Source organism: Electrona antarctica (genome assembly GCF_951216825.1).
Source record: "Electrona antarctica genome assembly, chromosome: 4".
NCBI lineage: Eukaryota > Metazoa > Chordata > Actinopteri > Myctophiformes > Myctophidae > Electrona > Electrona antarctica.
In genome coordinates this window covers 10,684,465-10,711,964 of record NC_136809.1, presented here as the reverse complement: position 1 = coordinate 10,711,964, position 27,500 = coordinate 10,684,465, and the positions used below count along the sequence as shown (strand labels likewise).

The 27,500-nt window shown below is 43.7% G+C and overlaps 2 protein-coding genes across 2 annotated transcripts in view; both read left to right on the top strand.

Moving 5' to 3' along the window:
* Positions 1 to 3,384, top strand: part of LOC306921135 (uncharacterized protein) — a 59,457-nt gene extending 56,073 nt beyond the window's left edge. The window contains exons 30-32 of the mRNA XM_079498246.1: positions 530 to 632; positions 1,968 to 2,091; positions 2,488 to 3,384. Coding sequence (XP_079354372.1) covers positions 530 to 632; positions 1,968 to 2,056 — 192 coding nt within the window. The 3' untranslated portion in view covers positions 2,057 to 2,091; positions 2,488 to 3,384. The remainder of the gene's footprint in view (positions 1 to 529; positions 633 to 1,967; positions 2,092 to 2,487) is intronic.
* Positions 3,385 to 6,999: 3,615 nt separating this feature from the next.
* On the top strand, positions 7,000 to 20,268 carry tmem192 (transmembrane protein 192). Its single transcript, XM_079498245.1, has 7 exons — positions 7,000 to 7,160; positions 7,806 to 7,973; positions 8,951 to 9,221; positions 10,781 to 10,915; positions 11,307 to 11,405; positions 18,184 to 18,286; positions 18,796 to 20,268. Exons 1-7 carry the CDS (start codon positions 7,125 to 7,127, stop codon positions 18,908 to 18,910), a joined length of 927 nt encoding a protein of 308 aa, XP_079354371.1. The 5' UTR covers positions 7,000 to 7,124; the 3' UTR covers positions 18,911 to 20,268.
* The last annotated feature ends 7,232 nt before the right edge of the window (positions 20,269 to 27,500 follow it).

Genomic DNA, 27,500 nt, shown 5'->3' with positions numbered 1-27,500 from the left:
GTTTTCATGATGCTGAATCCATTCCAAGCATGCCCACTTGCCCAAATGTGCTGACATCATCAATTTGTGATGATGGCATTGGTCGCTTTTAGCCCAATGAGTGTTTTTTTTGCAAAGCTAATGCTTGGAATGGATTCAGCATCATGAAAACCCCCTAGTTTGACATGTCACATGCTACATAAAGCATGATGAAATTTTGAATATTTTGCCTTCTATAGGTTGTAATTGGTATGGTCACATATTATGCCAATTATGAAAATTGCTCAACATATGCAAGTTAGCATCCGGCAGTTTCTACATGCTGGGGACCCATACTAAACATTTCTAACATAAAACCTTGGTGTACTCAACATGTCCGGGTTCACAATGGGGCTCTATGGGCTGGCTACTAGACTAACAATGGAGTGATGTAGGTACATAATACTGACCATCATGGTTTCTTGGGGGGTTCCAAATGGCCCCTTAGTTATGGGTGTGACAGTGCAATTCTTTAGGTTTCTGACTAGAAATGCTTCTCTTCTCTTCTCAGTGTGGAGTGTGCGATGGACAGCTGGGTGACACCAGCACAGGGACCGACGTGAGGATTCGAAATGGAGTCCTGAGTTGTCATGAGTGCTACATTGCATCTCGTGGTGAGAGACACACACTCATGCAGCATACACACACACCCACGTGCGAGACCAGTGATTCTCAATCGTTTTCATGTCAAGGACCCCCAGATATTGATATGTATTTGGCCGTGCAGTGGATCTCCATCTGTATATTCCCCCAAAATATTCAAATTTGTTTTTGAAAATATCTACAAGCTCACAACGCATCGCATCGAGACGCGCTGTGAACTTGTAAATCGGCTATTTTCAAAGAGCTGATGTATATAGGGTTAAAGTGGTTAAAGTATTCTTTTGCTGGGGACCCCCTGGAACCCCCTCAAGGACCCCTACAGGTCTCCGGACGGCACTTTGAGAACCACTGCTTGAGACCCAGCAAAAATAATGTTGTATTTCTGTTACATATTTGTCCAAATTATCACTTTATGTGCTTATATAGCCGCAAAAGAACAGCTAATATTGCACCATTACCAGTGTTTGTTGCTGCAACAAACACTTCCTCTTTGCAAAAAAAAGTTGCATTTCTAGTGCCTGGTTTAGTGGTCAATGATGATGCTTCCTCTTCTGGACTGGCATGAACGCTTTCGCTGGCTTCTGCTGCACCCACATATACAGTAGCATTGAGAACGATATACAGTACTGTATGCACCAACGCATGGCGGTGTCGCTTGCCGAAAAGAACAGATTTTTTCAATCTAGCACAGGGACACATGCTTTATGCTGTGTGTGCGTGCGTGCGTGCGTGCGTGCATGCGTGCGTGCGTGCGTACTGTAAGTATGTATAGAGCCCGACCGATATTATACCTGTGACTATTTGACTTGTTTGATTATATACTGTAGATATCAATACAGTGTTTTTTTTGTTTTTTTTCTACAAATTATCGGTCAAAACAACAATCAGTGGTCTCTAGGCCTAGGGATCACCATCAGACCTCAGAAATCAGGCATCGGTTGGGCTCTAGTATGTAGTATGTCCCCTCAGACGTAGGGCTCTAGTATGTAGTATGTCCCCTCAGACGTAGGGCTCTAGTATGTAGTATGTCCCCTCAGACGTAGGGCTCTAGTATGTAGTATGTCCCCTCAGACGTAGGGCTCTAGTATGTAGTATGTCCCCTCAGACGTAGGGCTCTAGTATGTAGTATGTCCCCTCAGACGTAGGGCTCTAGTATGTAGTATGTCCCCTCAGACGTAGGGCTCTAGTATGTAGTATGTCCCCTCAGACGTAGACAAGTCAATTCACAACTCATGCTGCACCATGCATGCATGATCATAGTTGATAATCTACGCATGTGAAAACATATATATATATTTAAGGCAAATCTCGATCTCATAAAAATCTCTATTTCCGTTTGGCCAAAGGAGACGTAGATCGTCACCGCACTAGTCGACGCGGCAAACGGTCAGTCGGTCAAAGCGAGGACGAGGCCATCTGGATTATGTCTGTGTAGTGTGTGGAGCTTCATCACTGAACACATTTCCATTTGTGAGGCTTCTTTCTCAAACTGTACACACAATAATCTGCTATCGATAGCTCTACAGTTGGACAGGGAGGGTCTACAGTTGGACAGGGAGGGTCTACAGTTGGACAGGGAGGGTCTACAGTTGGACAGGGAGGGTCACGCCGTTTATTTGACTGTATGTCTGTTAGTCTGTCATCAGTTTTCTCCTCTGTCTCTCTCACAATCACACACACACGCACACGTACACGCACACGTACACGCACACGCACGCACGCACGCACGCACGCACGCACGCACGCACACACACACACACACACACACACATTACACACCAACCAGATATCTCAAACACTGTTATTATAATGCATTATAGCTGTCAACTCATTGGCGATCTCTAATATTATTTTATTGTCTTGCAGGAGGAGGCCAGCCTACAACTCTATGACGAGCTATACTTGAAATAAGAAAACCCCACCGCCATCATCAGCTTGGTTATTGATCAAGGAATAGTCTGGATATATGAATCAGAATCACTCCAACATCGCGGACACTTTCTGAAAGAACTCTACCTTCCTGCATCCCTTAAAAAAAACCCTATGGAATCTTCATCATAACTGGAAATTTCAAAAAGAACGGCTTTAAGGATGTTATTGGAAGTGAAACAAACTGGACATTGTGAAATAAAATAAAATAAAATAAACTCTCTCTACACACACACACACACACACACACACACACACACACACACACTGTGTACAAAGATTCGCTCATTCTGAAAATACAGTATGAATAGCACAACACACAGAAGCCTGTGTGGAGATATTATAGTCCTTTGAACATTGTCACTGCAGCAGCTCAGTCAAGCCACTACTACAGCATGCGCCCGCTCCGCCACGCCACATGAAACTCGTTAAGCTAAAAACACTATTGTCTTTAAGGTGTCGGTTCCTTATTGCACACCATTCACCTTCGCTTGCCCGCTTCTAACGACTAACGATTCATGCTCTGTCATATGACGTGTTGCACGCCGAAAATAAGTATAAGACCTTGTTGTATCTTGTATAGCCATACAGTATCTAGGGCTGCGTGATATAGGACTTTAAATCAATATAAGGATTACTGCAAACCTTTTTAGCGATTATAATTAATGAATGATTTTTTTTTGTTTTAAGTGTAAATAGCAGATCTACAAGCTCTAAATAATAGCAGATCTAAAAGCTGGCTATTTTTACTTGTTTTTGAATGCCACCATTGTGCAAAAAGGATAATACAGGGTTAAATGGTTAATCAAACCAAATTGATTAGGTGATTATTAAAAAATCACACCCGTGTGAACTGAGTGGTGTAAGGTCTTATATAGACTGTTCAGCTGTGGTCTGACGTAATGTCTGACGTAATGAAATCACACCCGGGTGAACTGGGTGACCGTAGCAACCATGCTCATTTTTTGGTACGAACAGACAGACAGATAGACAGACAGACACGTAAACTAACAAAGCCAGTCGTAGGAGTGGTTTACACCACTCAAAAATCTATTAGAATTTGTTGATATATATATATATAAGAATATAAAAATCTGCTTCTCGATTTATCAATTAACCTACATGAGTAAGATTATGTCAGTTATTGCTTCTAAGTGGCGGGTTTTGATCCATTTCTGGTTAATTGCCCAGTCCTAGCTACATACTGTATATCTATCTATAAAAGATTGTATTTGCCGTGCAATACTGTTGTGCGATAGGTCATAAATTAAGCATACGTCTATACACTCTCTGAGTGTGCAGTACAACTGGCTTGGTTTTGATAACCTTACATAGCTTGACCATTTCAATGCCTTACTCAAACTCTATGTTTCTGTTTTTTTGTTTTTGTTGGAGTTGTTTTGCATGAATGAACATACGTATAATATTATCTAAGTTATTGTTGTTATTGTGTGTATTGTTCAGTTGGCGTAGTGTGGGTTGGACTTGTTATCGTTGCCCTGCCTACATGGAACCTTGAGCTTTTGGTATTTCCTCTATGAATGGTACAGTTGGGTGCCACCGATATTGTCCCTTATCATTTGACCCATTTAGGCCTGACCTCAAAATTTTAAAAAATCCTTCTAAATCCTCCAGTTTTCTGAAATAAATATTTTCACGATTTTTCAAAAATAGCAGACCTACAAGCTCGCCACTCGGTGGCGCGCTATGAGCTTGGAGATCTGCTATTTTTCAATAGCTAAATTATAACAATGTTTAAAACACCAAAAGGGGTTCCCGCCCAAAATGGGTTAACTGTCCTTTTGCGCAGATCACTCAAACCTCAGCAAAAAGAAAAGGACAATATCGATGGCCTCCAACTGTATCATTTTGTCTTTTAGAATTGATGTGTGTAGGGAGCGACCCCAGGTCCCCCACACCCTTCTCAAGATTTGGCTGGTAATCTTACATTAACTTCCCCCCCCCCCCCCCCCCTTTATAATACATTTTAGTACGAGAGAATGAGAATGCATGTTTGTTAGTATAATATTTGTTCTTTTGATTTTGATTTTATTATATTTTTGGGTCTGTTTAAGATTATTCAGATGATGTTGTTTATAGAGCTAGATGGATTGTGTCGTATTCAGTGCCTTACAGTATGATAGAGTGTGTCTGAGAGTGTGCGTGTGTGTGTGTGTGTGTGTGTGTGTATGTGTGTGTACGTGTATGAAATATAGATTAACTTGAAGCACAGTACCATACCAGCAACAAAATGTTATATGAATCCCCCATGACTGTCCCGCTCACCCGATTGGTCCTTTTTCTATCCTATCTGCCTGAGCTAGACCAATAATACAAAGTTTATTCGCTGCTTCCCAATTAAGTCCCACCCTGATCAAAGGGTCTATGAGGTCAGTGATCCTGACCTTAACTGGTTTCCTACTGGGACCTGAATGTTGCCTTGACCATAGAGTCGAGATCCAGTAGGCTATATGAAATAATATCACAATTCTTCTATTAATTATATTTTTTGCCCGTAACACTACCCCATGTTAGCATCCTGACCCTGTAGTTAAGAACATCTACAGTGTAATTCTCAAACTTTTTCATTTCAAGGACCCCCAGACCAGTTTGATATGTATTAGGCCAGTGCATGGTTCTCAAACGTTTCTGTGTCAAGGAGCCCCAAAATGAATAAATTATGTGTACGTTTTTTTGGGGGGGGATCCGAGGCCAAATCTAATAATTTGGAAGTCCTTGACATGAAAATGTTTGAGAAACACTGATTTAGGTGATTTGATTTCCTACACTCCGCATCACCAGTGTCCTTGTCCTTGACAAATTGTTGCTGTCGGGCAGAAACCTTGTATTTCCAAATGTTAACTTTTTGTCCTCTGCCCCCACTGTAAAGTAACGTCCTACTTATATCATCGCGTCACACAAAAGTCACAGATCTACAAGCTTGAAGCGTGGCGCGAAGCTACGCGTTTTGAGCTTGTCGATCTATACTTTTAATCCTGAAAAAGTAAGCGTTTTGGACATGAGGTTTCCACCCGACAGAGACGATATGCTGCTTCTCAAGAGTCTGAGTCAGAGTTGATCTCCCTCTTCTTGTCCTCCTCGCCTTGTGTCTTGCCTTCACCTGGACCAGAACGTGTCGTATTTCTGATCCCAGATCTGTTCTTCAGTGCTTATACAGCTTTTATTGTTGTTGCATAGGAGAGCAGTGTTCCTTTCCGCTCAATGGCTATTTTTTCCCTTCTTTTTCTTTTTCTTTTTTAGCAAATGTATGTTTATCAATAAAAAAATATTTTGAACCAATGATTGTCTGAGCTTCCCTTGTCTATAGGGATTGTACATTTCTTAATGGCTGTTGGTGGGGCGTGCCACATTTTAATTTAGCCTAAACCCTTGTTTCAGCCGAATCTGGGTTGCGCGTAGTTTGTTGAACTCCCTCTGGTGTTGTGATTGTGGACATCGTTGACATTAAGAAAGTTCTATGCTACTGTAAAGTATAACTGTTACAGTCTGTTACACGGTAACAGGTAGGCCTATACGGTCGCCCCTTTGTTGGTAAAGGGGCGAGCAGTCTCGTATTCTGTTACACTACATCAGGGGTTTTCAACAGGTGGTCCGTGGACCACTGGTGGTTTGTGGAGGTATTGCATGTGTCTTTCCACTAATTGAGAAACCGTGAACTGATCGAATGACCTATGACTTTCCATTTGGTCATTTACTCCTGACAGGTTGGATGTCAAGAAATTCAACAGAAAAAGGGAGTTAGAATAGGGGGAAGTGCACCGGAATGTCTGGTTGAGTCATTATTATTAGGAAATTATTAGTAGCCTAGTCCATGGGCCAATAATTGGTTGAGAAACAGTGGGATGTGTATCATGGGATGCACTATCACTGTAGCCCATATCCCCACCCAACACAACAGTGGTCCCCAGGTTAATTCTAAGTCAGGGTGGGGCTCCCTCTTTCACAATCAGTTGAAAACCCCTGCACTAAATGTTTAGGGCAGTGCATGGTGCTAGCTTAACAAATGCATTCTGAAAACAAATATGATTCAAGCACTGCAGAATACCTAAAGCCTATTGTGGAGGCTACGAAATACTGTTGTATGCTACTCTGAAATGATTAACAATATATAGCTACTAAGAATCAAATGTATCAATCAAAGTATAATTATTCTGCAGCAGGGAGTGAATCACAAATTAATCATTTGAAATGAATCACATAATGAATAATGTATACATAATTAATAATAATAATGTAGCCTATACATGTAATACAATAAATGAATAAATGAATACATTTGAAAAAATAAATAATAATAATGTATACATGAAAACACACATGCTGCATTTCTGATGGGGATATTGATATTCCCTTTTGGCACGACACCGGAACCTTGTGTGTAGTGTGTACTGAAGTCAAACAGTCGGACCAATAACAAGGGACACCGGAAGTTTACCAACGTCGGAGGTGTCACGTGAAAAGCAGGGCGGGTTAGTCATTTAGTGTTGTTATGCAGAGTGTGCCCAGTAGTAGACAATATGTAAGATCGTAGTTGCAAGTTACACATTAAAACCATGGCGCACACACTGGATTCAAAGGGAGCTTACACGGTACGTACGAAGACCCTTTTTAGCTGCTTCTAAAATGGTGAATAATAACACCGTTATTATTCTCTGTCTGATGTCATTTGTGTCAGTGTGTGTGTGTGTGTGTGTGTGTGTGTCAGTGTGTGTGTGTGTGTGTGTGTGTGTGTGTGTGTGTGTGTGTGTGTGTCTGTCACCCAGCTCACCATCAATATTTCAACATGCAAAGTTCCTGGCCTCAGCCCTAAAACATGCTTGCTTGTGGTACTACCTCACTCTGTCATCTCTGACATTGTGTGTGTATGTTGACATTATAATATGTAGGCCTACATGTAATATATGTGTGTGTTAGTTGACATTATTTACCGGTAGTTTGTGTGTGTTATAGTACTATAGAGGTGACATTGTGGGAAAAAAATAATCCTGGGAATTGCACTTGTGTCATATGTTTTACATAGAAATGCTGTCTATACTGTACTGCTTTTTCCAAATGAAATAAATATTATTAAAAAAAAGAGGTGACATTGTGATATTGTGTGTGTAAATTGAAATTATAATATAATATGCGTATGTGTGTATAATGTATGTGTGAGTTAGTTGACATTACGGTAGTGTGTGTGTGTTATAGACAGTATAGAGGTGACATTGTGATCATATCGTGTGTTTGAGCAGCAGGCAGCCGCATCGGACCCCACGCCATGTGTGGATGACGACCCCCTGATTGACAGCCCTCTGATTGACAGCCCTCTGATCTCCCAAGATGCACTGGAGTCGGTCATCAGGAGAGAGTTTAAGAGCATCCCTACCGTGTTGCCCGCCGTCCTACTGTGCCTAGTACATGTAAGACACACACACACACACACACACACACACACACACAGGCATTCCTCAGCAGATTTCTGGTTTCTGAAGCATATTGTAATATTTGCTCTGCCAGGGATTATATGTCTTTACCGGGATTAGCCGTCCTCCTCAAGTACTCCCCTACGAAAGGACACACACACACACACACACACACACACACACACACACACACACACACACACACACACACACACAGGGGTGGTGGGTGATAATGGAAAAATATAATATCACAATATCTTTTGAAGCAGTATCAAGATACACAATATTACCACGATAACAGTACAACCACCTACAAGGTAACAAAAACTAAAAGAAAAATTAGTAACAGACCATTTATTTCAGACCAAAATACTTGTTTGGCGAATGAAACCGTTGTTTTATAGAAGTATACATTTTCGTATAGAGCTAGCAAATCATAGAATGTGCATTTCCTTGTCTGTATCAGAGTCCTACTTCAACAACGTCCTTTCTCAATTTAGTGAGTCTAAGGATGCAGGATGCAGACTATTTGCTTCACTGAATATCTATGAAAAGGCATATCGTGGACGACGTAGAGACATTGTATCGTCTCGACAATATAATATTTATCACCATATCACACACACACACACACACACACACACACACACACACACACACACACACACACACACACACACACACAGCTCAGCTAATCCACATCTCAAACACTGACCCAGCTGTTGAGAAACTGATTAGGTAACACTCTCCTCATCTCCATGTCCATTACGAAATGTATAACCGACAGAGATGAAGACAGGTGGCAGTATTTTAAATATTGCATATGTCTCAATCAAAGTTTGTCTCTGATTGTCTCTGAGAGAGGGAGAGATAGAGAGAGATGCTTTTGTGGTTTTAACAGGTTAAAATTACATAATATAATATAAATTGTGTGTGCTTGTGTTGGATTCCTCCTCTCCTCCGGCCTCCACTAGGTGGCGTACGTGACGCTGTCGGTGACCGTGGTCGTGTTGTGCGTGTTCGTCACGGACGAGGGGACTCGCCAGGGCTGCGAGAACGTGCTGAGTCGTGACGTATCCGGGGGGAGCGCCGTGGTGTTCGGGAAGGCGTGTCTGTGGGTGCTGGTGCTGTTCTTCCACGTGTGTGTGCAGCACCACCACAGCAAGGCCAGGCGGAGAGGCTACCTCAGCTTCTACAGAGACACACAGGGCCACGTGCACCTGCCCTTCACCATCCACTCTGCAGGTAAGAGACACACACACAGGGCAACACCTGCCCTTCACCATCCACTCTGCAGGTTACAGACACACAGGGCAACACCTGCCCTTCACCATCCACTCTGCAGGTTAGAGACACACAGGGCAACACCTGCCCTTCACCATCCACTCTGCAGGTAAGAGACACACAGGGCAACACCTGCCCTTCACCATCCACTCTGCAGGTAAGAGACACACACAGGGCAACACCTGCCCTTCACCATCCACTCTGCAGGTAAGAGACACACACAGGACAACACCTGCCCTTCACCATCCACTCTGCAGGTAAGAGACACACAGGGCCACGTGCACCTGCCCTTCACCATCCACTCTGCAGGTAAGAGACACACACAGGGCAACACCTGCCCTTCACCATCCACTCTGCAGGTTAGAGACACACAGGGCAACACCTGCCCTTCACCATCCACTCTGCAAGTTAGAGACACACATGGCCACAAGCACCTGCCCTAAGACATGTTATTGCAAAATGTGAAGTTGTATTTCTTTTTCAACCACAAGAGGGCACCATTGTCTGTCAGAAAGCCTTGACCGGAGAGGTGTGTGTGTGTGTGTGTGTGTGTGTGTGTGTGTGTGTGTGTGTGTGTGTGTGTGTGTGTGTGTGTGTGTGTGTGTGTGTGTGTGTGTGTGTGTGTGTGTGTGTGTGTGTGTGTGTGTGTGTGTGTGTGTGTGTGTGTGTGTGTGTGTGTGTGTGTGTGTGTGTGTGTGTGTGTGTGTGTGTGTGTGTGTGTGTGTGTGTGTGTGTGTGTGTGTGTGTGTGTGTGTGTGTGTGTGTGTGTGTGTGTGTGTGTGTGTGTGTGTGTGTGTGTGTGTGTGTGTCTGTCTGTCTGTCTGTCTGTCTGTCTGTCTGTCTGTCTGTCTGTCTGTCTGTCTGTCTGTCTGTCTGTCTGTCTGTCTGTCTGTCTGTCTGTCTGTCTGTCTGTCTGTCTGTCTGTCTGTCTGTCTGTCTGTCTGTCTGTCTGTCTGTCTGTCTGTCTGTCTGTCTGTCTGTCTGTCTGTCTGTCTGTCTGTCTGTCTGTCTGTCTGTCTGTCTGTCTGTCTGTCTGTCTGTCTGTCTGTCTGTCTGTCTGTCTGTCTGTCTGTCTGTCTGTCTGTCTGTCTGTCTGTCTGTCTGTCTGTCTGTCTGTCTGTCTGTCTGTCTGTCTGTCTGTCTGTCTGTCTGTCTGTCTGTCTGTCTGTCTGTCTGTCTGTCTGTCTGTCTGTCTGTCTGTCTGTCTGTCTGTCTGTCTGTCTGTCTGTCTGTCTGTCTGTCTGTCTGTCTGTCTGTCTGTCTGTCTGTCTGTCTGTCTGTCTGTCTGTCTGTCTGTCTGTCTGTCTGTCTGTCTGTCTGTCTGTCTGTCTGTCTGTCTGTCTGTCTGTCTGTCTGTCTGTCTGTCTGTCTGTCTGTCTGTCTGTCTGTCTGTCTGTCTGTCTGTCTGTCTGTCTGTCTGTCTGTCTGTCTGTCTGTCTGTCTGTCTGTCTGTCTGTCACGTAGCACTCTATAATGTGTAATCACTGTACTGATAATCTACTGCATTGTTGTGTTTGTAGGTAACGTGGCATTGTTGCTAGTCGTGGATGCCAAGTTGTCACCTAAGTTTTTAGACGAGTGGTTTGGCATCATGCTGGTGATCATTCTTGGATTGGAGTTGGTGCTGGTGGTGCCATGTCTGATCTACTACATGGGTAAGATAACACACACACACACACACACACACACACACACACACACACACACACACACACACACACACACACACACACACACACACACACACACAGTTCACATCATAGAGGCATGAAGACATAGAGAGGACCTCAATGGAAATCATTCTCAGGACTTTCTTGTGTAATCCTTGAAATGCTGTCCTGTTGTGGTTTCTGTGCTTTTCAAAATCAATCAAATCAAGACAGGATGATGATTCAAGTTTCTTTATTAGGAAAAAGACCCCCTGAGATGTACCATCTCGTTTTCAAGGGGCTCCCAACACAGATACATGTCACAATCATTATTGTACATGTAAACAGTACAACAAAACAAATTACATTACATTACATAGGTCTGTAACTCAGAGAGTTACACCTAAGTTTTTAGACGAGTGGTTTGGCATCATGCTGGTGATCATTCTTGGATTGGAGTTGGTGCTGGTGGTGCCATGTCTGATCTACTACATGGGTAAGATAACACACACACACACGCACGCACGCACGCACGCACGCACGCAAGAAAGAGAGTTACAGACTCATAAGGTCTTCTCTCCCTGGCATATATTTTCAAATGGGTGTCAGCGGGCTAATAAGTGTCAATGTGGGAGTCCTTGACATGAAAAAGTTTGAGAGCCACTAGTATAGAGTAGACCAGGGGTTCTCAACGTTTTTGGCCGGGGACCCCCAGAAGTGCTTTGGCAATGTCTCGGGACCCCCGCCCTGCCCCCTCCCGACCCCCAATATAAATTGACTGCTACAATAACCTTAATAATAGAGACAATACACCATAAATAAATACTGAAACCAGATATAACCATTAGGGAAGGTGTATGCATGTACTATGTGTACTATATGTAAACTCTTCATTTCCACTTTCCAGCCATTCAAAAAACCTTTTTTTTCTTATTTTTTTTTAATAATTTGGGGACCCCCCAAAATAATGTGGCGACCCCCTGAGGGGTCAAGACCCACGGGTTGAGAACCCCTGGAGTAGACTACTAGAGGGGGAAAAGGGAGTGGGCCAAGAATAGAGCCCTGGGGGACCTCAGTCAAGCGGCTAACACTGACTGAGTGTGTGCTCTGGAGTCGTTTGTTTACAAACCGTTCAACTTTAGAGTTGAAAGTTTGCAGGGCATTTGTAAATGTCTTATTTGCACAGTTCAACGACCTGTGGACGCCACAGAATGAATGTTTTCCACACGGATGAGTCATGAACCTGGCTTCCATGTTACAAGGGTTGTTCTTTTGGACACATACTGTAGCTTCTAATAACAGTGGTAGTGCTATTGAGAAGAAGACACGCCCTACAAATTACGTCACGGTCACCGACACACACACACACACACACACACACACACACACGCTCTACCCCCACACTGTATCTGCAGGCGTTTGCATCACAACGGCCCTGGCCACACCCTCTTCACAGCCAGTCAATAGCCAAGACAATTCAGCCATTCACCCACCTCCCCATCTTTTCTCTCTCTCTCTCTCTCTCTCTCTCTCTCTCTCTCTCTCTCTCTCTCTCTCTCTCTCTCTCTCATGATGCCTAGGGACTCTCCATAAAAATGTTTGCATGAAGGAGAGCCCATAGCAGGTACTGGTTAAGCGCTAACCCCACACCCACATGGCCTAGTGGTCCAGGCACATGCCACATATAGGCTCTGGCCTGACGCGTCGCGTGTTCGAGTCCCGTCCATGACGACCTTTGCTGCGTGTCTCTCCCCTTCTCTCTCTCTTCCTCTTTCCTGTCAGTCTTCACTTGAAACTATCAATAAAGGCAGAAAAGCCAAAAACAAATCTTAAGAAAAAAGCGCTAACCTATTTATCAATCACGAAAGGGCACAAAATAATGTATCAGTTTTTCCTATGCAACTTAGGGTACAGGCTTTAGTTTAGACATACAACCTACCTCAAACCCTAACCTAACCCTAACTGCAAGCACGGGAGCAGCGCATGTTCGACCGCATGTCCGACCGCATGTCCGACCGTTGTTTCTGCATGTCGGTCCGTTGGTGTTTCTAATCTGCGTGTGCATCCCGCACCAGGTTCTCCAGATTTCAGATGTAAACACATTGATCATCTTTATCATGTATCATCATCATTATTATGTAATGCAAAACCATAATAATGCTCCCGTGCTTGCAGTTAGGGTTAGGTTAGGGTTTGAGGTAGGTTGTATGTCTAAACTAAAGCCTGTACCCTAAGTTGCATAGGAAAAACTGATACATTATTTTGTGCCCTTTCGTGATTGATAAATAGGTTAGCGCTTTTTTTTCTTTTTTCTTAAGATTTGTTTTTGGCTTTTCTGCCTTTATTGATAGTTTCAAGTGAAGACTGACAGGAAAGAGGAAGAGAGAGAGAAGGGGAGAGACACGCAGCAAAGGTCGTCATGGACGGGACTCGAACACGCGACGCGTCAGGCCAGAGCCTATATGTGGCATGCGCCTGGACCACTAGGCCATGTGGTCCAGAAAAATGGGTGGAAAATGGCTGAAGTCGTCCTTTAAGTGATTAACACCAACCAGCTGCGTCTGTCGTGGGAGGTATTGGACTGATTGTGTAGGAAAAACTCCTACTACAGATCACTGCAGCAGAGGATATTGATATTAAAGTGGCTGTATTGAAAGGAAATCCATAATAAAGGAGTGCTTAGGAGCCCAGGGGGCACAGATATGAGGCTGAGATACCGAGGAGGAGAGAGGAGATAAGATGCATTAGGCTTTAGTTTAGAGTCTTGAGTAAAGCCCTCGGCTAATCTAAAGTTGAGACTGGCCAAGGGCTAGCTTCTCTACTCAACTCCACCCAAACACATTGATTGGGGGGGGGGGGGGGGGGTATTTTTGTGTGCCATCAAATTCCTTGTCGGATCAGTGTAGCCAGGCACGACCTGAACTTAGAGACGCTTTGAAACTCAAGCCGCTTCATTCCAACACAAACACAGTCATGATCACATACAAACACGGATGTACGCACACACACACACACACACACACACACGCACGCACGCGCACACACACACACACACACACACACCATCTGACACACTGAGCAAAGGTGGCATCAATCAGCTCATGAAAGCATAGTAATGACAAACCATCTGTAATTAACATTCCTTTTTAAGGGATTTTTTTTACCGACTGTAGGAGAGAGAGCAGGAGGTTGATGTATCCTGAATGGGACTCACAATGTTGTGGTTGCATGGTCAGCAAGCGAGCTGCTTGAGTTGCTCAAAGAGACAACACATTCATTGGCACACAGCAACAGCACACATTGCGTCGACCAATGCAGAGCAAAGGAAACTGCTGGTCAGCTTGTGAAAGCAGAGGCAGGAAGACAAGAGATGAGTGAGACAGTGTGTGAGAGACATGAGACAAGATTCGGAGTTTGATACATCAGAGCATCAGAGTGAGACAGATTGGGAGATATAAATGGTAAATGGTGCATTTATATAGCGCCTTTATCCAAGGAGCTTTACATAGATTGTGCATTACATTCACACACACATTCATACACCGATTGCGGCGGAAGCCATGCAAGGTACCAACCAGCACATCGGGAGAAATTTGGGGTTCAGTGTCTTGCCCAAGGACACTTCGACATGTAGCCAGGAGGAGCCGGGATTCGAACCGCCGACCCATGGATCATTGGACGACCTGCTCTACCTCTTGAGCCACAGTCGCCCCATAGGCATCAGAGTGAGACACATGAGGCAGGCATCAGAGTGAGACACATGAGGCAGGCATCAGAGAGACAGATTGGGAGACATGAGGCAGGCATCAGATTGGAGAGACATGGGATCCCGTCCTCCAGGTATGAAGCTCCATAGAGGAAGACCTCGTTCAGCTTCTCCTGTCTTTGAAGTGCAATCAATGGTGAATATGAATGCCCCGTCCTCTATAGGCCTTTACATGAGCCTCACACATCAAAGCCAGGCCCTGGCCTTCAAAGGCCCAGTATGACATTAACCACTTAAACCCTATATATACTTATTTGACCGGGGTCCCCCCGGGCTCTATACGATGGCCCCCTCTTTTCCCCCTTTACTCAAAATCTCTTCGCCGAAAATAGCGGATCGACAAGCTCACAAGGAGTCGACATTACTCCTCTAAGTCCAACTAATGTGGTTAAAATGTGTACCTAATGTAAATTTGTTTTCACATTGCAAGCTGCAAGCTTGTCACATTTTGTTCCCAAGACAGCCCAAGACGTCTGTGGACGTCTTTGAAAAAAAAAATATATATATATATATATATATATATATTTATATATAAATCAAAACAATGATTTTTCTTTTTTTTTTAATACGTGGTGCCAAAGTTTGTGTTTTCGCCATTGAGAATGCATTTGGCGTTTAAATTAAATAACTCAGAAACTATAAAACATTTCAAAGTAAAAAGTTCCAGCATGTGTCTCCACAGTCAGCTGAATTATAAAAAATGTGAATGGATTTTCTAGGTGAAAGTGATTTTTGGGCAGTTTTGCGTGGGCTCTCAATGTGTTAAAGGGCTGGACCATGTATGTACCTCTCCCATATCACATTGATCACATTCTTATTCATCATGATGGGTTGGTGAGGATGCACCGACCGGTTGGCGGCCAATCATTATCGGCCCACATATGTCTAAATGTCTAAATGGGTGAGCGGTGATCTACCGGCCACATTTCAACTGTCTGATTAGAAAGGATAATACGGTATGAAGTGAAAAGCATCCCATTATTAATGGGCCCTGACTTCATTAGAGCTGTATGCAAAATTACAGATACTGTTAACACATCACTACTGGGTCATTTTCCATCATTTAAACTTGATCATCTGCTGGGCTTTTCAGAATCACAGTCACTTAACAATAGGTTCATACAAGGAGCGTTGTTGTGTCTTATCATGCCCACTTGATTCAGTTAAGCAGGCATTTGTACTCCATTTTAGTTGGCAAACAATATTTGCATGCCGTCGTAGATGAGCTGAGATCCGTTTCCTTTAGATTCCCCTGCTGATTTCAACACGGCTCATCTGTAACCAGGTGACCAGTGTGACACTGTGCGTGTTTTAGCCGTTAGCAAGGAGTCAGACAGTTAGTAAGGAGCCGTTAGCACCTGGACCTGTGTCTTTAGTAAGGAGTCAAGGACTGATTGAAGTGGATCAGGTCTGAGTGTAACACATTAGCCTGGACCTGACCCTGTCTCTACCAGTCTGTGTGTGTATGCCTTTCTAACAGGAAGGTGTTAAATGTGTCGCCACAGTCCCACATCGACCTTAGAATGTCTGTGCCCTTGAATCTGTCTTACATGGGTAGCAGAGCCTGATACAAATGAGTCAATCATATGGTTTCAATGTAGTAGATAACTAAAATAGCAACAACAACAAAAACATGGGCACTGTAAATGGAACCTGTTACAACTCAACTAATTGTTGGTTAGGTCCAGCTGCTATTCAGCTAGCTCTTTATGGAGGACTTGGAGCTAACAATGGAGCTAATCGTATAAATGACTCTCCTAATCGGCACGCCTGCTCGCGTAGACTCATAAACCAGATGCCTGAAGTCAAACGCTAGTTAACCATTTATACGTTCAGAACCGCGTCCAATTGTTTTCATTTCCTTGAAGTAGAAGTGATCTTTGCTTTCACGTTGATGTAGGGAATCGATAAATGTGCACATCTTGTGTGTCGGTGACGGTAAGCCTGGCAGTACAATGGAAACATTTTGCCATTGTACTTTTTGTCTTAGACAAAATACTCAACTTGACTCACAATCTGTTGTTTTTCTGTTAACCCTTCCGTTCCTCCTCTCTTTCACCCCGTTCTTTCTACTGGGATGACTATCCCTCTCCTTCACACATACTTGCTCACCATTACTGTATTTACACACACACACACACACACACACACACACACACACACACACACACACACACACACACACACACACACACACACACACACACACACACAAAGGGCATCTTATGCAGGAATTTGTGGCATTTCTGTGTGTGTGTGCATGCGTGCGTGTGTGTGTGTGTTGTGATGCCACGCTCTAGCAAAGTAAAGATAGGGCTCTTAGACCCTCCCTGACAATTTCCTCTGGTTAATGACACTCTGCCTTATCAATACTCAGCCCGTCTCACCCCCGTGGCTGTTCTCTGTCTGTTAGACACACACACTCACTCATAACGTATATGTTTTCCGGAGAATCCGGACTCACAGTCTTGTATAAATGAATGTGCACGGTAGTCACGCTTAACCCATTTTTGGGCGGGAATCCCTTTTGGTGTTAGCATCATGTCATGCTTTAGCTATTGAAAAATAGCAGATCTACAAGCTCGTAGCGCGCCACCGAGTGGCGCGCTACGAGCTTGTAGGTCTGCTATTTTTTTTTTAAATCGAAGAACCACTGACATAGAAACATAGCTTTTTCGGGAAAACTGTCGGGATGTAGAAGACATTTTTTAGAATCTGATCTCAGGTCAAAATGGGTTAACTGTCACCTCTCCCTCACACGCGCCGCGGCCTTATCTTGATTTAAAACTCCAGTTATCCCCCACACGCCCCTTAAGCTACTGTATACCACACACACCTGGCCCTCCTCCCCGCCCCGCCCCCTCGTGTGAAGGTGTATGTTACGGGTGTGAGAATTAGGAGCTCTGAGTGCAGGATATGGCAGCCCCATAAGGGTTAAGTGCAGGATATAACAGCTCGTGTGTGTTTGGGAGAGAGAGAGAGAGAGAGAGAGGCAGGGAAACCCATTCAAACCCAATGTGTGTCGTCCTCACCCTCTCCCACCTGAGTGATTGTTAGGAGGCTGTATATCTCACCGCCCTGTTTTCTCTGTGTGTGTGTGTGTGTGTGTGTGTGTGTGTGTGTGTGTGTGTGTGTGTGTGTGTGTGTGACTGTGTGTGTGTGTGACTGTGTGTGTGTGTGTGTGCGCGTGTGTGCGCGTGCGTGCGTGCGTGCGCTGGGTCTTTTTTCAGTGGAAATAGCAATGAGGTTAGAGCCATGACTGATTTTTTTTATCCGATACCAATTTGACCACCAATGACAGATGTTTAGACCGATATTTTGGCAAAAAGTGCAACGTGGATTTGATTAAAGTTTGATAGATTATAAGATACAAAATAAACACATGTGCAAAAGAGGCGACGCCTGGTTGAAAGTGGTTATAAATCGGGACATATCGGCTGCATAATCGTACTAGATGCTGCAGAAAGTCAAATAATGGCTGTAACGAGGTTCATGTTGTTGTTTCTAGTCAAGGTTGTGCGCTTCAACAGAGAGCGAGCCATGCCAGACGTCAGCCACGAGGAGCACTCGTACACCAGCAGCACTAACCTCACTATGGAGACTGGCTTCAGGTACTCTTCATTGACTCTTTCATTTCATTCAGTCACTCATTCTGTCACCCTTCCATCTAGGCTCATCCGTCGATCCGTTCAGTCTAAAAATAGCTGCAAAACCTTCAGATTTGTTTATATTCGTTTATTCAGCCACCCACTGAGCACATAACCTCTTCACAACACGTGCACAACGGAGTACATGTGTGTAGTTTTCTTTTACCTGGATGGTGTAATCGTGATATGAATGTTGATGACATTACATAGAGTCAGATTGGTTGGCCATAGACTCTGTAGCGCACCGAAATACTGTACAATAAATTTAAGTGACTTCATTGCATGCAGTGTTGCACACAAAATGGCAAATGTACAAGCACACAGCATGACATGTCATGAGCTTGTACATCCGCCATTATTGGTGTCTGATACCGGTGCGCGACTCGGTGTAAATTCAGTTTGAGAAATTGCAGTATTCAGATGTGAATACAGCACAGAATAGTGTGTTATTGACGTTGAGCCGTGCCCTACAGGGAAGGCTCCAGTCTGGAGGAGGTGGTGGAGAAGCAGGCTGACCTGATAGAATACCTGAAGCAACACAACACCCTGCTGAGCAGAAGACTGCTGAACCTCACGGCACAGCACTGACCACAGACCGGCCTCCACCTCCCCTCCAGCGACCTGTGAGATGACCCTGTGAAACAAAACCCTGTTCAGTCAGTCCTCTCTCTATGCCGATGATGTCCACCTCCTTTAATCCCCGGTTAGCTAATCTGATCCCTGTGGGAAGAAGCCCGTCGTGGTCCTTGACGTTGACGGCGAAACGTAGAGGCGTTTTCTCTCCCGCAAGCTGCTGTCGGGAACGCACAACATCCAAGTTAACCTTTGTGGGAAGTGAGGAGGGATAGAAGTCGGCGATGTCTTGATGAGTGGGCCCATAATGTTTAACGCGCTGCACTATTGTAAACAACAACAATGGCATCGCAATGGCATCGCAAGCGGGGGGAGTTCAGAGCAACCCATTTAATAGACCCCCAAATAAAAGAAACAATACGTAGTTTATGGATGTATCGGTTAAAAGGGAGAAATAAAAACAGAAAGGGAATGTATATAGATGAATTTTCTCCTATCCGTTATGTGGCTAGTAGTTCACAATAAAGGGCTTGACATGCATTGTTGCGTGCAGTGTCACCGTCGTCGCACACCCAAAATCGGCAGATCTCGCCAACGTGCCGAGAGCTTTGTAGATAGATAGGCAATCTTCAATGCGCAGTATTCATTCAACTGTGAAAGTGACCTGCCTCTTTCAGATTAGCAAACTGTGTGACTCCCATACAAGCCAGAGACAATGGACTGAAGGAGGAGATAACTCGATAAGTCGCTCCAGATATCAGTCAGTTACTGAGTAAGGAAAGTCCTCTACACACACACACACACACACACACACACCTCACACACCTGTACACACAGGGTAGAGAGAGTGAGTGAGGCCTACGGTGTGTGATGTCCTCTGAACCCCAGGATCACCTGACCGAGGTGAACTGATAGTGGGGTGGGGGGGGGGGGGGGATCGGGGAGGAGGAGAGGACAAGCTGACGGAGGAGAAGAGAATAGAGCTTGGTAAAAGAGGAGGAGGAGAGACATGGGTCACAGATCAGAGGGGACGCGTTTTATTACCGAGTTACCACCCCTCGTGACCTCTGAGTGTGTGAGACTCACACAATGTGCTTGTGTGCCTGATGAGACTGAGCAACCAAAAAATGCAGATAAATGTTATATGTTGTTATATGTGTTGTGAGCAGTCGTAGCTGGAGGTGAAAGACATTTTGAATTGCACTGGAACTGTGTTAATTTTACTTGGTGTGTGTGAGTCCGTGTGGTCCGGGAGGAGAATGAATTGTGTGATCATTGTCTGGAAATGTTTTTCTACATTATTGGATTTGTTTGTTTTTTCTTTTCTTTTTTTGGTGATCTTGTTCCAATAATAAATCTTTTATGTTCTCACATTTTAATTCTCTTTTTTTAAGTTTAAGTTTATTTTATTTTATATACTCTTATGTGAACCTGACCTGAGTCCTCACAAGGAGCATGTGGTTAGTGCACTAATTGTTGAGGCACATTTGAACCTCTTAACCATGTGACAAAAACTAGGAGGCAATGCATATCTTGGTGTCTTGACCTTTTTATAGTATAATAGATCTATAGCTGTTTTGGTGTGAGGACGATTATACTTGAAAATGGATCGAGTGCCAATAAGTATGGCAACAACTATCGATTAATTCCTTAGCGATTATTCATGATTACCTTTTTGATTAATCAAATAAGAGAAGTGTGTTTTTATATTGTATTTTGTACAGAATGAATGACAAACTGATCATTTAACAGTATAACGCCCCAAAATAGCCAATCTACAAGATCTACAAGCTTGTAGATCTGCAATGTTTCTATTTTAGATTTTCTTTTTTTCTCCAAATCCATTATTTTAGTACTTTTGCAATTAAACAGATTGATTAGATGTTGCAACCCTATCAATAAATACACCTCAAACTTTGCCAGGCCAAGTTGTCACACCAATTTGCAGAAGGTAAAATGAATATAGTGATTGTTCTTATCTGAAGCCTTCAGCAGTAGTTGCCTGGTGTGACGCCTTTTTGTTGTTGGGTTCCATTGCTCCACAGGGAGGCTAGAATTTACGACCGCTTTCCCAGGAGGTTTCTACTAGGAGTGGACCCAACATTACCCAGGCTACCTCAGGTCCTGTGGAGCCCTTCTACTAGGACCCAACATTACCCAGGCTACCTCAGGTCCTGTGGAGCCGCGTTTGATGGATTGCATTTTAGAACCCGGGCGATATTACAATGGCAAAGAACCAGTTACAAATACATCTGCCATTTTATATATTGTCGCTGTTGGGCATAAACGGCTTCTCTCCATATTTCGTAAATGAATGCTTTACTATCACTGATTCATACACTACACACTACACAGCGTCACTCAAAAGTAGCAGATCCAAAAGCTTGAATTTTGATCTTGTAGGTCTGCTACTTTTGCTATTTTGGAATTTAAATCCTGAAAAGGAACAGCTTCGGACATATGCGGTTTCCATCCGACAGATATTTCTGCAGAAGTGAATAATGCAAGTTTCCTGTGTGTATTGTGACAATCCATCTGCTGATAATTAATATATACTTAATATATTTAAATTTAGTGTAGCTGAAATTAGTTGCTGAACATTTGACAGGCGGCGGCGGTGGCTCAGGGGTAGAGTGCCTGGATGGGAACCGCAAGGTTGCCAGTTCAAACCCGAGCTCCCCCAGAGTTAGTGTCGCAGTGTCCTTGAGCAAGACACTGAACCCCTAATTGCTCCCGATGTGCTAGTTGGTGCCTTGCATGGTTTCTGCTGCCATCGGTGTATGAATGTGTGTGTGTGAATGGGTGAATGTAATGCACAATCTATGTAAAGCGCCTTGGATAAAGGCGCTATATAAATGCACCATTTACAGTGCCTGCGTCAGAACAGACATTTGACATGATGATCAAGATAAAATGTATCCCCTGAGTAAGCAGGCAGGCTATATTAGCTCAATGGTAAGAATTTAAGCACTTGCACAGGAAACGGCAGGGTTCAAATCCCGGGTAAAGTTAACATAGTGCAGTTTTAAAGCACTGGCACATGTTGTCTATATATGGCTTTCAGCCTATTTGTAAAGGCTAGAAAAGCCTTGTGTGGGTTAATTGCTCTGGAAACCGCATCTCTTAATATTGTTGAATTAATCATATTCAGTCTGACTGTCCAGTGTCCAGCCCCTTTATCCACACACACACACACACACACACACGTCACACACACACACACACACACACACACAATGTATTGAAGTAAAAGGAACAATCAGTACCGGTATATACATTACAAAACATTAATTTTATTTAAAAAAAAGTAACTCATTAAAACATTTGAAGTGCATACATGCATTTTAAACACTATAGAAATACTACGTGAATTGAGTTTAAATGTCTATAGTCACTCTGCATAGTCAGTGACACAACTCTTTGGTCTCAAGTAAGGTCTTTGGTCCAGGACAGAGTTATAGGCTGTGTGCATGCTCGGAGACTGAACTCATTCTGCACACTGCACAATCCTCAGTGTTCATTTAGTGTCATTGAAGATATAGCTGTCGGTAGTTTGGTGGAGACTAGCGAGTCCTTCACATTGCACCACTCAGGTTCACACTGTTGGTCGTGAAGTCCGACCAACGGCAGGAGATCTGCAAAGCCAAAACACACGAGTGTCTACTGTCCAGCCCCTCAAAACGTCTATAGAATCCAAACGTGGGCGTTTGAGGCTTTTGCTTTGAACCGTGTTCACAAGACATCTTAACACTGTCAAGTCTCTGTCTTCAGTTTTCATGAAGGATGTTCTTCCTCCTGGTCCGTGGATGACATTTGGACCCTGCACTGCAGTCGACATGTCTTCTCATGTCACCTTGCACCTGAAACTGGAATGAAAAGATAATTTAGGCAAGGCTGAGAGAAAGCAGACATGAGGCAGAAAGTATTTCTCTGTGCGTGTGTGTGTGTGTGTGTTGGGGGGGATTAAGGCATGGAGGTGAATGATCCCCCATAAGCCTAAAACCCCATTTCAAATAACACTCTCAAGGAACACCTCTCTAATTTCGAGTCAGACCTCTCTCACATGCACACACACACACGCACGCTCAACCATGTCAGTAAAAACCTTCTTTATTAGTGAGATTTATTCACCACTCCACTTTTCCACTCTACTTCCCTCCCAACTCCTATAGTGTGAATACACACTTCTGGTACTACTAAACACACACACACACACACACACACACACACACACACTTAACTGCCACCACCTGCATGCTCTTTAATCTGGTGTTCTGTCTGTGCCATGTATCATTGTGTCAGACAGCTCATATTTTAACCTCTCCTACACACGTGCACACGCACAGACACACTTAGACATAGGTGTAGGTGAGGCAGGGTTCAGTTAGTATGCCTGGTATTATAGTCTACTGCTCTGTGTCAGCAAGCGGACACATGCTACTGGTTTGTATCGTGTGTGCGAACTGAATTATTCTGTGATGTATGAGTCTGGCTTAATGGTTTATTATTTACCTCAGGGGAAAGGTACTCTGGAGTGCAGAGGAAAGCAGCGTCTGTACAGGCAGCGCCGGTGGAATCTCCTCCTGGGCTTCATGTTCATGAAACCTGCAAAAAAAAAGGACAGAATTGATCAGAAACAAGTCCCTCTTAAATAGCCGATGTGGCCCATCAGGCCCAGTGCATGGGATATGCAAATTACTTTTGTGTTTAGGTCAAAACTTAAAAAAACAAAACAAACTATTATAGGGCCTAAATAAACTGACTTCTATTTAAGTCACTGTGTTTGGCTATATTATTATTAGACTAGTTGCCAATTGAGATATATAAATCTGTGAATGGTCCAGTCCATGTGAATGGTCCAGTCCATCATGCACCAGTGCACCTGCCCATTTTAAAACGCTAATGAAAATCACACGTTATTGACGTTAATTACTGTAAGAGCTGCTAGACAAAGGGAGATTGGACCCTCACAATAAACCAGAACAACATAGACCTAACACATGATTATTTTAATCGTCCCTCGTAAAATCCACAATTGACTCCCAAAGTTCACACAGGGACAGCCAAGCACAGGAAGAGATAAACCTCCGGATGGCTTTATGACTGTCTCTCTCTCCATCTCTCCCTCCCTCCCTCCCCCTGGCCCTGCGATCTATGTATGAATGAAAATAATTGTTGTACGTGCCTCAAGGTAAGGAGGGCTTTTTTACACTTGATGGCTTCAGCCTTCATGTCATGTTAATCAGCTCGGGATCATTTGCATTGCGTTTTACAAAGGCGGGGACCAACAATAGCGCGGCGCGGGACAATAGACGCCATGGGACGGCCGGAGGGGATCGCTGCCGGCACGGCGGGGCGGGCTGGGCTACTGTATACTCAGTGTACTGTACCACCCCGGGTTGTCCCTGTCTGTCTGTCTGACGACATGTAGCCTATGTCTCCTTCCTCCTCTCCATCACAAACCCGTCACTTTTTGAACGTCACATTCATAAATTATCAACCCATGCAGAATTTGCACCGAAATGCATGCCACTATCAGTCGCTTATTTTATGTATTGTATTAATTTAACTTTAAGGGGAAATATAGTGTAGGCCTGGCCTACATCTATTTTTCATGTAATGTGGCTATAAAATAATAATAGGCTAATAATAATAAAACAAATAAAAACTGGCCCAAATTTAGTAAATTGTAATCCAGACGAAATAGCGGCCGGGTGGGAGTCACTATTAATTTGTTCGGTCACCTGTTTCGTTTCGTTTCGGTGCAACGCGGCGGGGAGTTGAATCTCGGCGCGACATATCGGTGCTCAAATTCAGGCAGGTGCAGGTAATAATAATTGTAGCTAAACGTGTAGCTATTTTAACAGTGTTTCAAATTAATTGTGATTGTGAAGTGCAAACGGCAACAAAAAAAATGCTTGCATTGTGACTAGGCCTACGATAGCCATAGTCGGCTAAAATAGACCCCAGGCAATTTAGGCTAATTGTGATACAAGCTCGAGTCCTCGGCTGCAAATATAACTAATTAGTCCACAGCGAGAATTCATCTAATTATTGTCCTCCCCACTCCCATCACTTTCTCCTAGCTGGGCTATATTTATTATTTATTCAACTTTTACTGTGTTCTCTATCATTTTACTAATGGGTTAGTTACAAGTTTTATTATGTGAACGCAATTTTCTTACCTTTCTGATCTCCTGTCTTTCTATGTCTTAATGGAGACGCAGACGTGGCCGCAATGATCACAGTGAGCAGCAGTAGCAGCAGATACACAACATTGAAGATCCTCATGGTGGCTGCTTGAAGTCAACAGGTGAACCTGCAGTATGTGGTTTATATACCAATGTTCCAAAATGTCACTCTGGCCTGCCAGGCAGGGTTGGTGGTGCTGTAGTAGCTTTATGTCCTTTTCCACTCCTGAGTCTTTCTTTCTCTGGTTGTCTTCTCTTTCTCTCTCTCGCACACTGACTGACTGTACCTCCTTTGCTTTTGTCTTGCAGTGGATCCACAGGAGTCTGGAAGAAACAGAGGGTTCTATCCGTCTTCTATTCTCTCCTCTAGGTAAATGAGTGTTGGACAGTGTCTGTGAGGAATGCCACAGCTCTGTGTGTGTCCAGTGAAGTCCAGTAGTGAGAGTGTGTCCGTGTGTCCAGGGTGATTGTCTCAGAGTCTGAGAGCAAAGTGACAAAGATGTGTCTCCCTCTGTGTCTCCCCCCTTCCCCTTTATACTGCCTTTTAGTGGGAGGGGTGGATGGAGAGGGGGCGGGGGGCTTCACCTCAACCCCCGACACACACACACACACACACACACACACACACACACACACACACACACACACACACACACACACACACACACACACACACACACACACACACACAAAGAAGGGACAGACACACACACACATACACACTCATACTGCTGCACTGCACATATTGACCCCACATGTAGAAGAAAAGTACTTCAAGTGGCAGGAAGGACACCCACCCCCCCCCACCTGCCCTCCAACTGCCACTAACACGCACACTTTACAGCCCCGTTTTATGTGTGTGCACGCCACGGGCCATTCTGTGTGCACGCCACGGGCCACTCTGTGTGCGACTGAGTGTGCGACAATAAGAGAGAAAGAGAGAGTTGTGCGTTCTATTCCATGGGCAGTAATAGCGCTAATGCAGAGTCTGTTTGAGCCTGGTTGACCACGTTAAAGGACGTGTCAGTGATGTTCTTTTGTTAAAATAAGTGTTTAAAAAAAAGCTCTATATTATGATATCATTGTGCTGTGATTCCCACAGTGGGGTCCTTGAGGGGGTTCCAACTTCCAGGAGGTCACCGAAAATAGTGTAGCATCAAAATCAGCTTAACAACTTTAAACCTATATTGGTTATTTGAGAAATTGCATATCTACAAGCTCATAACATGATGTGAGCATAGATTTGCTTGTAGACTTTTTTTTTTTTTACTTAAACTTTTTGGAAAGCGTTTATTTATTTTTTCAAACATTAGGGAAAAAAGAATCACTACATAGGTCTTAAATAGGGGGTCCATCATGACTCCTAGGAGATTCTACATAGAGTTACTACATAAGGGCAAGTTTTTGTGTGATAAGACCCCTCCCCCTGCAGACTAAATGTCTGAAAATAAAATAGAATTAAATGTCTAAAAAAAATACACGTTGGCTTGAATCAAACATGTTAGCGAAGATAATTTGTAAAGAAAAAACAAACAAACAAACAAAACACATTTAATTGACACAACACTGATGGTAGCTCCACACGTCCCAAACTCTTCTCCCTTCTGGCCCCAAAACTGTGGAACGCACTTCCCGTTGCAATCAGAACTGCAGCATCACTCCCGATCTTCCGCCGTAGTTTGAAAACCCACCTTTTCTGACTCCACCATGGCCCATAGCACTTACCCTACCCCCTTAGACAGCACTTTTTAGACTTAGATAGCATTTGAAACAGACTTATAGCATGTCATGTAGACCAGGGGTTCTCAACCCATGGGTCGCGAGTCGCGACCCCTCGGGGGGTCGCCAAATTATTTTGGGGGGTCCCCAAATTATTCTCAAAAAAATAAAAAAAATAAAGATTTTTTTTCTTTTTTGCAACTGAATGGCTGGAATATGGAAATGAAGAGTTTACATAGTACACATATTATATTCATAAACTTTCCTTAATGATTATATCTGGTTTCAGTATTCATATGATATATTTTCTCTATTATAAGGTTATTTTTGCAGTCAGTTTGTATTGGGGGTGGGGAGGGGGTGCCGGGCGGGGGTCGCGAGACATGGCCAAAGCATTTCCGGGGGTCCCCAGCCAAAAAGGTTGAGAACCCCTGATGTAGACAGCACAATAACAGTACAGCATAGTATAATATATATGTATAGCTTATATGTATAGTGTCATTATATATAGATATGTTCTAGTTACGTTCTTAGCTTACGCATGTTTCTTGATAAATGCTTTTTATATATGTGATGTATTCCCATGCTTTTTGTTCTTGCTTAATGTAAATCGCTCTGGATTAAGAGCGTCTGCTAAATGCCTAAATTGTAAATTGGTAGCGCACTTAAACTAATCTACGAAGCCATCAAATCTG

Bases quoted from the DNA above. Each gene is read 5' to 3' on its own strand.
- tmem192 (XM_079498245.1), top strand. From the start codon at position 7,125: ATGGCGCACACACTGGATTCAAAGGGAGCTTACACG. The intron at 11,406-18,183 runs GTAAGATAACAC...TGTTGTTTCTAG, and splicing joins ATGTCTGATCTACTACATGG to TCAAGGTTGTGCGCTTCAAC. The intron at 18,287-18,795 runs GTACTCTTCATT...CGTGCCCTACAG, and splicing joins ACTATGGAGACTGGCTTCAG to GGAAGGCTCCAGTCTGGAGG.